The 15,395-nt window shown below is 38.5% G+C and overlaps 1 protein-coding gene across 1 annotated transcript in view; it reads left to right on the top strand.

Moving 5' to 3' along the window:
* Positions 1–15,395, top strand: part of THSD7B (thrombospondin type 1 domain containing 7B) — a 257,577-nt gene that overhangs the window by 109,355 nt on the left and 132,827 nt on the right. Inside the window, 3 exon segments of the mRNA XM_062578475.1 lie at positions 993–1,184; positions 4,726–4,960; positions 7,346–7,461. Coding sequence (XP_062434459.1) covers positions 993–1,184; positions 4,726–4,960; positions 7,346–7,461 — 543 coding nt within the window.

Raw genomic sequence — 15,395 nt, 5'->3', positions numbered from 1 at the left:
CATAATTCTATGTAATTAATTAAATTACTGGTCGTTTCCTTTGCTATTTTTAAAATAAAATTGTGTTTTACTTTACTTTTTAGGCCATAGGCATTGGAAGGTGTATTTATTCAGCTGGGTTTCTGTGTAGTATGTATGTTTGGATCATATCAACAGTGGAAAGCCGCACTATACATGCCTGAGGTCTCCTCTGTCTTATCCCTTTTTTTGCTGTGGAACTGATGGGTAATTTTGTTCTGCTCCCACTCTGGGAAACTTGTGTATTCACTGGTGTATTCCTTTTCCCCAGGCCTGAGGAGGGGGAGGTATGGCTGGGGCATTAATAAGCTGCTCTCCTCTCCATTCTCGGTTTTAGAGAGATGCGTCTCATCAGGGAGGATGGTTTTGTTCCCAGTCCCGTGGTTCGTCTCCAATAGCGAATATTTCCTTTTGGGGCAGGGGTGATCCAACAAATCCATTATTCTGGATTTCCTGGGGTTTAGGTGAGAAGCACACTTGAAAGTGGTGCATGGCTAATTCTGTGATGTTGAAGAATAATGACCAAAATGTCTATCAGACACTTCTGTGGCCTGCTTGTGGGAGAAAACCATCTTTTGTGGGACCTGTTCAGTTCACGTTGTGAAAAATAAGCTCTATAGATGCAGACACCTGGAAAGTATGAGGCTTGTGGTCATTGATTTTATAGTTTTTTACTGATTGAATCATGCTGTTCCCTCATGGTTGCCACCTTTATGAAGCAGACTGTAGCCAAGAGGTCGTACCTCAAACTTAAAGCACATTTTTCTTTTTTGCTTTTCTGAAGAAATATCTCAGTTGGTTTGTGGAATACTTTACTTTCAAGCCTGACCAAATGCACTTTTATAGTATATTCTTCCATTGACAGGCATACATTTAACATAAAGTCTGGCTGTGTGATACAGACCATGGATATTGAACCGAGGCTAAACTTCCTCTGTGTTTTTATTTAATTTTATCTTGTCTGTATCTTCCAGGTGAAGAAGTACCGCAAAACCTTTGCTCAAAACTTCTCCGTCCTGAAATAGTGGCTTGTGAAGTACCTTGTGCCGCAGACTGCATCGTCAGCGAATGGTCGCAGTGGTCTCCGTGTTCCCAGTCGTGTTCCAGTAAAAATGCTGAGGGGAATCAAAGCAGAAGTAGGTCGATCTTGGCCCTTCCTGCAGAGGGTGAGTGGTAAATATTTGAGATTGGTCACTGCTTGTTCGTTCAAGGACTTGGCTTGCATTCCTCTGCCAAACTGTGTTTGAATTGGAGCTAAACCCAGTACAGCAATGATGACAAAAAATAATACTTGTATGTACTTTATGCCTAGCAAGTAAACGTTCTTTACCAGCTTGAAGTAATACATGGAGAAATTCTACAGTTCAAAATTATTTATTTTAGCCCATAAATTATTGAACATTAAAGGCCTAGTCTGGGCTGAATTTACTTCAGCTGCATCCTACACTAATGAAATTATTGAGTGACCTAGACTCCTCATATAAGTGCTTTTATATAGGAACATATTGTTACTGATTTAGAAGGGAGGAAGCTGTGAAAATGAGGAGATAGAAAAGGACCTTGATTATTATTGCAAACCTAAAATATGTAGGTCTTGTTTTTCTGTTGGAGTAAGTAAATTACCCTTGATGAATTTATATAATTTCCTCTGGATCTTCATTGACACATTGTCTATCTGGATTTAAACATTTTAGCATTATGGTGATAGTTTTTTACACAAACTATTTCTTAATAGAATTATAGTCTTCCAGCTATAGTTACACAGGTAACTCATTGAGTGTATTGATTTATCACACAGGATTGGACTGATACCGCACTGAGTTCATAAAAATTCATAAAACAGTAACAGGTCCAACAGACTAAAGCTTTGTTGACACAAAAGAAAATATCTATTACTGTCAGCACTATGTGCAGCTGATCCAGCAGCAAAACACTTCAAATGAAATCTATTCTGAGACAAGCACTGTTAAAAACTATTTTTGGAAATTATCATTAAAACCACGTGCTCTTTCTGGGGCAATGTAAGGACTTGATCTTGCAAACTCTTACTCATGTGAATGGTCTTTATTCACATAAATATCCTTATGCACTTGTAAAGAAAATTGGAATCCTTCAGGATGAAAACTGCTGTATAATTGCAGGTTGATAATAACCACTTCTGAAAAGCGTATAAGGTAGAGAATAATTCAAATGAAAAATAAAATTTTCTTCATGTTTTCCATGGAGGGGAGACAATGCAAATAACATAAACTTGGAATTAAAAAAGTAGAGGAAAGTCTGAATAATTGTTAATGTTAAGGAATGAAGACCAGAAGTACTGAGATCTTAAAAATATGTAGCCTGAAAACAATAAACTAAAAATGACATACTTTGAACTGAAAACTTAAAATTCCTCAAAAAAGTATAATTAACTAATAAAACTTTAAACCCTAACTTTTTCTGAACATCGTAAGCAATGAGTGCAATAGCTTCCTATACAGTGTCACACAGCTTCAGAGGTGCTTGGTAGTTGATCAGACTTTGCGAGTGAATGGGGACTGAAGCAGAAATGGATTTTCTATTTTTGTCACTGCAGTACTAACGTTATGTTGGTACGCCGTTAACCTTAGCTCCTGTCCCTGACTCTTTCACACGTAGCTCATGAGCGTGCCACCAGTTTTGGCAGAGCTCCAGTAACATTGCAGTTCCCATTTCATTTGTTCTGTACCAGCTGTGACAGGAGTAGCCTTGACTGTCATCTCTGAAGGACTTCTGAATCCCACTTCCTCGACTGACTCTAACTCAAACCCTGGGGGCATTTTCTCCAAGCTTTTCACTAGATCTCATAGTATGAGGACTAGGAGGCAGCTAATGAAACTAGAGGAGGTTGATTTAAAGCAGATTAAAAAGATATTTCTTTACACATTGGATAGCAAACTTGGGCAACTTGGTGTTGAAGGAGATTGTGGAGGCAGAGAAGGGATTAGACCAATTTGTGGACGATAGTTTCGTAAATGGCTACTAAAAGGTCTTGGCAAGGATGTACTCTCCAGCATTTCTTGTACAACCATCGCAAGTGAGCTGCAGAAAGCGGCCAGGCTCTTGTGCTCTCCCTAAGCAGCATCTCCTGCTGTCAGTTTTGGAGACAGAGTATATTCTACATATATATATGTATGTATATGTATGTATATGCATGTGTATATATAGAACATATATAGAATATAGCTGGATGGACCATACCTTCCCTGACATTCTTAAGTTAAATTGCCTCATGATTTCCCTCCACTACTTAGAGCTTCCTTACCATTGGCATTCATTAAAAAAAAATCCCCAAAAGCGAAAAACAACCCCCCAAACCCTTTGCTTTTTCCCTGGGAAGCTGTAATATGCTCTGCATTATATAGAGAGGCATAGTTATAATTTTTTCACAGTATTTTTTTTCTGTCTGATGGACACTAGACATTTTGCCATTTGCCTTTTATGTTTTTTACATTTACTCAAACATACAAGAGCAATAAGTGGTCTGCAGTTTTCCTGCCAAGGAGAAGTTTTCAGGAAAGTAAGCTAAGCTGGTAGGCCAGATTATCTCCCCATTTTCTGCTCCATCATGGTACTAAGCCGTTCCGAGAGCACAATGTGGAACAGTCCATTCTCATGAAAAGAAGAGAAAGAGGACAGTAATGGACTTGATTATCCAAATTAGCGTGCTGCGTAAGAAATTACTACCCTTCTTTTTCTTTTCTCTGTGTTTCTGATTGGGGCCGTTTAGGGTCACGCATTATGTGACAAGGCGCAGTCCCGCAAGGTGGTGGGCGTCCTTTTGAGGAGCAGGATGACTTCATCTCCCGTTGATTTCAGTTCGGCGGCATAAAGATGCTCTCTGGCTTTGTGGATCCTGGCCCCAACGCTTTAGTTCTTAAGAGAACCTCTAGCTTTAATATTGATGCACTTTTATCATGTCACAAGTTGCCAAATTTTCCCTTTTGGAGGAGAAAGACTTTTATTTTAGTCATTTTTACTTCTTTCTTCCTGAAATGACAATACTTACTGTTACAATTTCACTGCATTACTTCCTAGCTTTTGAGCTATAAACGTCTGATTCTTTTACGGAATAAATTCAGGTTACTGGTTGGAATTACAGTATTTTAGCAAAATCTTTGGACACCAGTTTGAAAGAGGCTGCCTCAGCAAAGTAAGGCTTCAAACTCAAAACCTCTTTCAAGATTTTCCCCCTTGACTTGCAGTTGAGAGTGTCAAACGGTACATGCATAGAACCTCCAAAGCTGTGATGCAGAATCAATACATGAAGGGAATCCTATATTGGAAAGGAATGTTCCTCCCTGGGAAGTTAGTAAGGAGGATGAGCATAAAAATAATGCTTAGTTTGTCTTTAAACCTAACTGTGTATTTGCTGCATGATCCTGGCATTTAAGTGGAGTCAACGTTGCTGTGTGTAGGAGTAACAGTAAGGTAACTCAGAAATACACTTTGCCTATTTCTGTTTTCATTATACATTGGAATACAATTTTATGCAAGGCTAGTTTAATGGGGAAACAATATTTTAGAAGATTGTTATTGCAGCCATAAAGGTCAGCAGCTTTATTTAAGCTTTATTTATTTATTTACAACAGAAAAAAAGGCAGAACTGTCATTTCTATGTATTTTTCTATAACTATTTTTTGCCATATGTTATAAGGTAAAATATTGTATTCCTTTGACTATTTCCAGGTGGAAAAGCCTGTCCCCCTGCCCGAGCCCTGCAGGAGCACCGTTTATGTAATGAGCATCCTTGTATGCCTGTCTTCTGGGAAACATCTCCCTGGAGCGCCTGCTCCGAAGGGGTGCTGGAACCCACGCTCAACACCACTGTACCCTGGAGCCACGAAGCTACCTGCGGAGTGGGCGTTCAGACGAGGAGGGTCTTCTGCACCAAGAGTGGTTCTGGCCAGGTTACAACCAAAAGGTATTTAAGAAAGTTTAGGTTAGTAGCATTAGGTTATTACAGTGAGGTGGTTAGGTTACTATGGCTTTGTATATGGCTTGAGTGACCATTTGTAGTTAAAATAGAGAAAATATGAAAGTGTTTTCAAGTGGCTTAGGGAAACTGCAGCTTTGAAAATAATTTTATTTCTGAACAAGTTCTCCACTATTCCCTCACCCCTGTAAAAGGGATGCTAATAATATATATGTGTGTATGTATATTTTATATATGTATATGTATATGTGTGTGTATATATACATACATAAAATAGCTAACCTCTTTTTAATTCTGTATGTAGAATCAAGGAAAATACACTTTTCAGTGGCACCAAATTTTTGCTGTAGCTTTTCTGATATTCTAGTTCACAATTTTTGTGAATGTGTTTCCTGAAAGACAGTTGGGAGGAAAATATAATCTGAACATAACATTCATCAATACATTTCTAACAATACTCTAATAAATAGACTTTGCATTATATTTACTCCATTAAAGGCAGAACGATATGTATGGTATATATCGTTCTGTTGATTTATATGGCTTTTGTATTGAGTACCAACACAGTAAAATTATGTATTCTGCAGTAAACATATTCTGAATTTTGCTTTGCTTTACTAAACTAGGAAAAAGAGTAGCACAGATGTTTTTCCTAATATAAAAAAATTAAGATACTGCTAATTATTTTGCACTGTTAATGAGTCTAGAGATTTACAGCTGAGTTTCATTACTTATTGTAGCTCTCAAAACAATCCTGTTCATATAAGCAGACTGTGTTGATTTCAGTAAAGTTAATTAAAATTCTTGAGGTTAATGAGATTAAATAAAAGGAAAAATCCCACATTCATTTATAGCTACAGTCCATTGATATGCTGTAACTTTGTCTACTTAAACATTGTTTATAGATTCTGTGTAATGTCTAAAATCATTGTCCCCTTCACTTTTGAGATAATCTAAGGGGAAGTGGAATTGAAAGGAGAAAGTAAATATTCACAGGAAGTACGGCTATGAGAAGGGAAAAAAGGGCCCCAGCCCTCTTTCCCTCCCGCAGGGCAGTGTGGAATCAGCGCCCTTTGGGCTACAGGAGCTAATCTGCAATTGCCTAAACGGAGTAAGGTTTTTCATGGATGTATTTGATATCAAAGTTTATGAAAGCTGATCCAAAGTAATGCTGGATTTAAAACTGCTGCAGCTATAGTGCACTAGTGATATGGCTTCAGGAACAGGTTATATTACGTCAATAAATAACCTTTGCATATCGGCATACTGATTTTTTCCTTTTACATGATTTTCCTGATTTCACAAAGAAACATTACACAGTATTTTATGAAGGTGCAAGCCAAAGAAGGCTGAATAAAACCAAGAACTGTGCAGAAAAATATTTATCATCTTACTGGTTAGATAACAGAATTCTACCTTCTAGAATAATCATGCTTAATGAGAAGAAATGTCTCTTTGTATTTATTTGCTTTTAAATTATACCTCTAAGTATCTGATTACCATCTCGGTCACGGAATCATGACTTAATTTTTTTTTTTCCTGGCGTGGTTTAGTGGCATATTCTTTCTCTAAATGTGCTCATTTAGTTGCATGCATTTCTAGGTATTTTCGAGTGGTCTGTCTACAAGAAATTAATAAAAATTAGAAAAGGCTAATTCTCTCTGTGTTCCCTTGTTGAAATGCATGATGTGCCAAATCTCAGAATACTGCCCCTTTACCACCCTTTTAGTTTTTAATTATCAACTATTTCTGAAATTTTTATTAAAAGATGTATTACATTTTCTTCATTCAGGAGTTAAAAATGAGTTAAAGAATCATGAAGGTCTTATTACTATATTATGTTATATAACATTTCAAATAAAAATCTGGGCCTCAGTCCTGAGCTGTGCCTGCAGATTCCCATCCTAGCTCAGGAACTACTACTTTGTAGTAGTTTGTAGGCTACTTTGTGTTTCCTAGTGGTTGATAGTTAAGGAATATCATATCAGTCCTTATACACATCTGTGAGCGGTTTAAAGGCTCTTGTGCGTTGTATTAAAGCCTGACAGGACTATCTGGTAAGCACAACTACTCACTTTCTTCAGTAATATCTCTTTTGCTTCAGTGAGCATCATGTTTTAGGCATCGTATAGAAAGCTATGCTTAGTCTTTAGTCATCAGGCCAAATGTCACATTTTTTCTGGCTATGCAAGTGTACTAAATTGAGTTTGGTTACGTGAGTGCGAAAGAAGAAAAGCGAGGCTTGCCGTGAGCAGAAGTGAGGTCTTTGTTACGGCAGTATGCTCACAGCTCGACACTCGTCCTAGGAGTAAAATGTTTCTCCACGGTTTGATTTCTGATTGATGGAGTGACATCTTTGTGTTCGTTTGATAGATGTCCAGATTCCATTAGACCTGAAACGGTGCGACCATGTCTTCTGCTCTGCAAGAAAGATTGTGTTGTTACGCCTTTCAGTGAGTGGACTCGCTGTCCGACAACATGTCAACCTGGTAAGCCTTTAAAATGAGAATGAGGCTTTAGGCAAGCGTTGAAACCGTAGTGTTATTCATGATGTTTTCAAATCACATTTTCAAGAATATTTGTGTTGTTCACATTGTGTGTTAAATAATGAACCCATAAGTGAGCAAACAAGTCTTCATATCTTCTGAGTTTATACTCAGATAAGTAAAAGTTATCTTGAGGAAGAAGTCTATCTTGTTAGATAATCAAGTCCTTTACCCCTAAATCTCCTAAATATTTTTTTCAAGCAACTCATTCATGTTTGAACTATTTTTAAAATCAGAAGTCCACTTAGAGGAGATCCTAGCTTATTTTAAATTTGGGTAAACCATTTTTACCTGTGATTTTACTGTGTTCCCCCTGTTTTCAAACTGTGCCGTAGTAGAACTGCCAGTCATCTAAGTTCTTGTCATAAAAGCTCCTGACGTGGGGGATGTCCCTCTACCTGCAACCATATTCACCTTGCAGATGCACATCACCTTCTGACACTTTGACTCTGGGCTATTAGAGAAAGAAATTTTCATACCTCTCCAGGCTCTAAGATTCTATGAGAAATATGGCATTGCATTAATATGGAAGGAATTGCCACTCTAAATTGCCGTATTTGAATTTTTGTTGCGAAGTCTTCTAGCTACATCTGAAAGGCAGATACTTCATGTTTTCACATGAGAAGGGAGGAACTTGGCAAAGAGCTATAAAATGAAACCTAAAAGATTTCTCCCCGTTTGGTTTGTTTAATCTATGTCTTGATACCAAAGACAGCAGCGAGGAGAACCAGGTGACACCAGGAGCAGAGGGATACCTGCAGCCCCTGAGGATTTCCTAGACTCTCAGGCATCTTGAGTGCGCTACTGCTGCCTTTGCTTTGAAGTTCTTGCTCTGACCTTAGCAGTTCCTTGTTCTCCAGAGTTTCCTGGCGGTTCTGTTTCCTGGCAGCAGAAACGGGTCTTAGGGATTTCACACACAGACTTCGGCTACTGCCAACACATGTAATGCTAAAATGGGAAATGCCTGCACCAGGGTAAACACAAGCAAGCAGCAGTGCCACATTAATGAACACAGAGAGAAAGAAAGGATCCACAAATACATGAGCACCTCCTTTTTTCACAGCGCACTTCTGTGGGCGCCTGCAAGAGGGCACGAGGGACATAAGCCTAGTGCGCCGGACAGTCAAGGAGGATTCCTTCGTGCGGGGAAGGCAGAGCAGGATGGGGGGTTTCCACTGAAAGGAAGGGCTGAACAAGAGACCAAGATCAGGGAAAGGGGCTTTGGCAGCTAAGAATCCCTTGGGTGGAAGTGGAGTAATACATAGAAAACCCTACTCAGATGGATAAGAGTAGGTAGTAACAGCTGGCTTCCTTATCTAGCATATTTCCTCACTGCTGTGTGTCGTTTTTTAATATATATTTCTAACCAATGAATAAGTTCTGAACTTGGGACTTTTTTAACACTGATGTGTTTAAGGGGGTTTGGGTCCTCATGAACCGATTCGGACATGTAAGTTCTTTTATTTGAAATTCCCGCTGTGCTTCTGCCTGCAAAGTCTGAAGTTCAAGTCCCCAACATTGTATTGATACATATAAAGTTGCTATATTACGTGAAATGCCTTCCTCTCGAGAAACTTGGATGTGTATAGAGGGTTGGGCAAATCGCTCTTGTGCTTTGCAGTGTTTCTTTTATCTAGCTGGTAAGCTTTTGTATGGTAGATGTTTAGCGAAATTTCTTCATAATGGTCTAGTGTTGTCTTTTTGTGACAATTCTTTGCGTTTCAGTAATTGTTCAGATGAAAGTCCTCCTAGTTATCAGGATACTTTCCTTTTGTTGGCAGCTTCCTTGCTCTTCAAAGATTCTCAGTGGATGCTCTAGCGTAGTCCTTGTTAGATTTTACAGGGAAATTAGTTGCTTTCTAAAACAGTGAATCCTGTTTTAATTAGCAATTTATTTTTAGACTTTAAATGAGCTGCCTATGAAGTAGTAGAATAAATTACCTGGTAAATTACTTTGTTTATTAAATAATAGTCTACAATTAAAATGAGAAGAAATTAATTATTTAACCTCCTTGGCAGCATTATCATTTTAATATAATTCTAAATTAAAACTTCTTAGATGGAGGAGTTTGCCTTTTGCTAGATCTGCTATTGATATAACTGCATTGTAAGATTCTTTCTTTTTATTTGCATTGCACAATTAAAAAAAAGAAAACTCAGCATGCTAATGAAATTGTGAAAACACTATGCATATGTGAGTTGCTGAATGTTTTGATTTTTATGGAAAAGTTGTACTTAATGAAAACAATATACAGATGGTGAATTACTAAGCAGATCAGGCAGAAGCAGGTATTGCATGGCAAATGTAAAACTAAATGTGTACCAGCGTAAGATCAGAGCTTAGGCAAACATGCAGTCTCTAAATCAGGTTTACACAGGACTTTACCTGTTAAGCTGTTTGTACCTTATCTGAGCAAATGAATCCAACTTTACTATCTAACAGTAAAAAAAAAAGCTGACATTTTCCCTACATTTAAATGTCATCAGACAACAGGCTGTCTTCTGGCAAAGGATTGTCTTACACCTCAGAAGTGTAGACAGCAGTGAACTCAGGGCAGTAACAGATGGATGGACAACGTAATTCACAAAAGAAGTGCAATTGATTCAAACACCTGTTGGTGAGTCAGGAACAGCGAGGTTGTTACAAGTTATTGATTCTCTGCCATTTCAGATACTTAAAGGTGACAACTGTCTACCACACTCTTGTAATATATCTATTTTAATTGGTCTTTGAGGATGAACGGAGACAAAAATCAAAGAATCAAAATACAGGTTTCAGAATATGAAATGGTTTGAGTGTGCATCACCTGCAAACCTAATGGTGAAAGTGTGCTGGGGTAGTAACTGCTTTCGGCACAGGTGACGTTCTTGCTGATCTGTCAACATAGATATAAAATGAGGAGGTTAAAAAGAGGTCGCCAACCGAAACAAATCACAATGAATACCATTTTTCATCTCCCTCCTGAAAATAGATTGTTCCTATAAGCTTTGGGTGAAGTGACAGTATCTGTATGGATCACTTTTATCTAAAGCTGGGAATATCTATATATATATTAGTAAGAAAATATGTGAAGATTATTTATAAACCCATTGGTTTCTGATTTTCTGCAGTTGAGTATTTGGGGAAGCTGGAGGCTGTGTGAAACAGTGCCGGTGACTGTGTGTGCAGGCTGCGTGCAAGCTCCCTTTCTCCATGCTGCGTTGGTGCTCCAGTAGCATCTCTCCTCTTCCTGCAATGCCAGCCAGCAATTTCAGTGTTATTTAATTCTGTAAATAAGTTTACATGAAATGTTAGGCTGTAACTATCCAATTTATTTCCCCCATGACTTAAATGATTTTGAAATGAGATGGGGCAGAAGTAGATAAAATGTATAGCGTAGCCATGGTAAATGATTCTAGTGACCTTTGTGTCAAACAGTTTCTGTCAAGGACCTGCCACTTTCAATTCACATAAAAACTCACCCAGAATTGGCCAGATTTAAAGACTTATGCCTTCAAAAGGTCTGTCCCCACAAAAGTACTGGAGGTGACTCTGATTTTGGTGCCTAAAATCTTAAGGGTTGACCCTGATCGTACATGTGCTCACAAATCCTGTGCTGCCCTGACCTGTGCACGTCTCCTTCAGTAAAAGAGCAAAAAGGCTGAAGCTGGACGCTGCCTATAAAAGCTGTCCCAGCTATTCTGGCAAGATGAAGTCAGGCATTATGGTAGTGAACAAGTTTGTCCCTCCCCTGGCAATGGCGATTCACCTTTCAGAGCCCTGGGCAGTGTTCCCCAGGGCACACTGTGGGAGTCAAATGTAGAGGAAGCCAAAATGCGAGAGCAAATGAGGAATACAGAGGAGGACTCGATAGAAGGAATCAGATGAGTCTGCATGTAAGGAGAAGTTGGGCGAATGGAAAAGTTGCTGGATGATGGTGTTTTCTGTTCCCCTGGTTTACATGTGCCAGGAGGAACAGTCTGTGTGCTCCAAAGCATTGAGCTGCCCCACTCGTTCGCTGTTGGCAAGTATCTGCAAAAGCTGCTGACAAAACATCTTCATACTCCTTCAGCTCAGTTAGAGAATGGCCTACTAATTATGACTGTAGCCAAAACAGAGGCCGGTGACACCTATAAATTGTAAATGTACTGATAAGAATAGAGCCAATATTAGCTTGCCTTGAACCTGAGTATAAAGCACACTAAAATAATGTAACTAGCAACATTATGCAGATATTTTGCAGCACTGTGATGGCATAGCCTGACACAGTGTTTAAGGATTTTACCTAAGTTATGTGAGCAATTTGGCCACCAAAAGCAAAGAAAGATAGCTGTAGTTGCATGTAGGAGGCATTCAAATAACAAAAGTAGCAAGACAGAGAAGATAAGCCAAGGGACTGCAAGTAGGTAAGACATCCTCCCAAAACCAAACCAAACCCAGGATACACTGTACGGGGAGCAGAAGAGGCCTCCTTTTTTAAGAGGGGAGTGATAGCATAAAAACATCAGGTGTAAAGGATGAAAATCAGAGGAGAAAGAGGACAAAGGCATGACTGTACCCCTCAGTGCAGAAAATACATTATCGACTCCTTGGTGTGGTATCTTTAGGATAAAGATTTAGGATGTAGGTGTTGATGACTAACAGTTTCATGTATGTAGAGGTAATGAATACTGTTTAAGATTTAACCATCAGGAGGAAGTGTGCTCTTAATCAATGACTTAGGTAAAGCTTAGTTTTAAAGTTTAAAGCTGACCTGATTCACAAGTTTTCTAAGCACTCCTATCACAGCAGTCTCTGAGTCCCTAACTGACACAGGTATGACAAGCATATTCGGTTGCAGCAGCTAGCACAATGAGTGATGAGTGCTGTCAGTAGCCCTGTAGACTCAAATGGCATAGACCTGTGTAGTCTAAATGCCTCTGTCCTTCTGTCCCTGTGACGGCATATTGGCATTTCTTTGAAAAAAAGGAAGGGAAATGACTTTTAAAATCCTAGAAAATGGCCTGCACCCCAAACATTCTCGAGTGGCATTATCAAAGTTGCAAAGTCAAGGACATAGGAGTTAAGGCTGTCTTGAGATGCTGGGGTTTGATCTTTCAGGAGGGCAAGCAGTCATAGCCATACTTGAAATCAGCTGAAGTTGAGCTTTAAACGTAAAGTACTATATAATGCTAATACTCTGGAAAATCACAGTATAACAATCTCAAATGATATATAAAAACTATGTTCATTAACATTTTTGATGAAGGCTGTAGAAAAGCCAATGAGGAGATTCAATTTTGAAAATGGGGCTTGAGTAATGTGCAGTAGATGTTGAGGATAATTTAGTTGCTTGAGGTGGAGAAAATTGCTATGGGAAGCTCATGTAGATTTGGTACTGACTAATAGGAAGGAAATGGCTAAGATTCTAATGGTGGAAGATAATTTAAATGAAAATCATCTCAATGTGATAAAGTTCATGATCCTTAGGAGAAGGAAAGGATGGCAATATCCTCAGGAGAGATTTAAAAAAGACGGACTTCAGCAAACTCAGAGAATTGGTAGCTATACTTCCTGGGAATATATTCTGTGCAGAAGGGAGTACAGAAAATCTGTGAACTACCAAAAAAGACTGTTCTAAGGTCTGAAGCCAGACTGTGCAATTATACTCCTTCCCATCTTGAAACATTTCAGTAGTAGATAGGGCTGGTAACATGGGTGAACAAATGTGTGTAGGGCTGTAATGCATGTTCAGGCTTCAAACTGTGGAGAGGGAAAAATCAAACACAGCTAGCATAGCCTTGTTTTTATCTTTACTCATCATCATCATTGTTCAGAATCCTGATTCCTTTTTGATTTCAAGTTGTTTCACAAAAATGGGTGAAAAAAAACACTAAAGATGGTTTTACAGGAATGCCTACAAATATGGGATAAAAATCAAGAATGCACAGTAAGTTATGGGAGGATATTAGATAACAAGAAGAATGGCATAAACAGAGTAGAAGTAAGAGGAAGCTAGACAAACTTTATATATATAACAAAATTGATAAGAAATGAGGAAAATGCAACATGGAGAATGCTGCCATTGTTTGTCTGTAGCCAGGAAAGGAATGGACTAAGGAATACATATTTCAATAAATTAGATGTTTCCATGTCAGTAGGTCTGCGTGAATAGAAAAGGAAGTAATAAAGTAATGCCAGAACATTTAATGACTGTCTCTAGGATAGAAATTGATAGGTCCTAAGGGACTAAACAAAAGCCAGTAATATAAAAAACAGAAAAAACAAAGACAAAGGAAATCATAGACTAGAGATCTTAACTTCATTATGTAGAAAAAAACCAAGAAAGATATTAGTCAAGTTATAAACCTCTTAGAAAATATGAAGATGATAGACTGGCCAATATGAATTTATTGAGAACAACAACAAAAAAAATGCCCAGTGAGTTCAGCCCCATCTCTTCTTTTGACAGCACGGATGCTCTAATGAGTATGAAGTAAGTGGTAGATTTTTGACACATGTCAAGCTGGATCATGTGCCAAGCAGGGTTGTATAGAAAACTGTTCTTGGACCAATTCTATTTGATATTTGTCCTAACAGCTTCAGTGCTTGAATAATAGCATTTGGGGATGATACAGAGCTGAAAAAGGTAGCAGACATAGTAGAATATATATTAAATGATGTTGAAATCTTGAGAAATTGTTCAAAATCTGTCTTAGGAAGGAAAAATCAATTGCATAAAATAAGAAATAAAGACATCAGTACTGTCTCAGGAACCTCTGGAGATACAGTGGACTACAAAATGAATGAAAGTCAACAATTTGAAGTGGTAAAACTCATATTAGTTTTAAATGGGCTTGTCATATGTAAGGCATTGGAGATATTACTGTACTGTGCACTGGTGAGGCCATAGGTGGGATTCCTTGGGCACTGCATTTTAATATAGTCAGCAATGAAAGCTGGTTGAAATAGGACTTGTGGAGAACTGGTTTTGCTTAGTCTAGAAAAGGGAAGACTTAGGATGGGTGTAAGCCCTTCACCTTTTATAAAGGCTATTCAGCAGTAGTGATCACATATTTTTCCATGTCTAGTGAAGTAAGATTAAAAGGAATCTCTAAATTTACTGGGGTGATAATTTGGGTTAGTCTTTACAAGCACTGAAATAGGCATTCAAATGGAGCTGGCTTCCTGACTGTAGGAATGTCTGTGCCTAGGAGGAGCTGGCTTGGACAATCTCCAGAGGATTTACATCCCAGGTCCCAAGTTCCTTTGCAGTGATCTCAGTCATAGCACTGGTATGAACAAAGGCTTCCTTAACTGGTATTTTTAGAGCTGACCAATTTATTGGACTTGGACTTGTTCCTTCTGTTCACAGTGTGAATTTTCCTAAGTTTTCCTTCTACTATGACACACTGTAATCTTGCTACTGCAGCTTTGGCCTTATCTTGAGCTATCAAAATAATGTTCATACAAGTGAGCTGTTTTACACACCATTTTCCTCTCTCGAACAAATTAGATTTGATGATGTCAGCTATTAGAAGGCAAGTTTTCCTGGTCTGTAATTATTTATGTAGTTCTATCAAGATGTCTTTTCAGTATTCTGCATCTTGTTTTGAAGCGTGAGTACAGTACCAGTAAGAGTACTACTGCCATACATAGCAGTTACACCAACTCTGAGTCTCCACTTCTGACTCCTTACACAGCCAAAGGCCCCATCCAACCCCATTTGTTTTGACTATGGAATGACACTGGTGGTACATGTTTTCCTTGTGCTCTATTGTAGACTTTGTGGACTGTGTGGATTGACCTTGCATTAGACTGACATTAAGTTTAGAGTAACCCTGTTGGTTCAGTGCTCTTCTTATGAGGAAGTTATCATTTGTAATTTCTAAACTCTCTAAAAGATGGGTTGCTGGCA

The sequence above is a fragment of the Rhea pennata genome, chromosome 6 (genome assembly GCF_028389875.1).
Source record: "Rhea pennata isolate bPtePen1 chromosome 6, bPtePen1.pri, whole genome shotgun sequence".
Classification (NCBI taxonomy): Eukaryota; Metazoa; Chordata; class Aves; order Rheiformes; family Rheidae; genus Rhea; species Rhea pennata.
The sequence above is the reverse complement of the archived record's forward strand: the minus strand, read 5'-3'. Positions and strand labels throughout refer to the sequence as shown.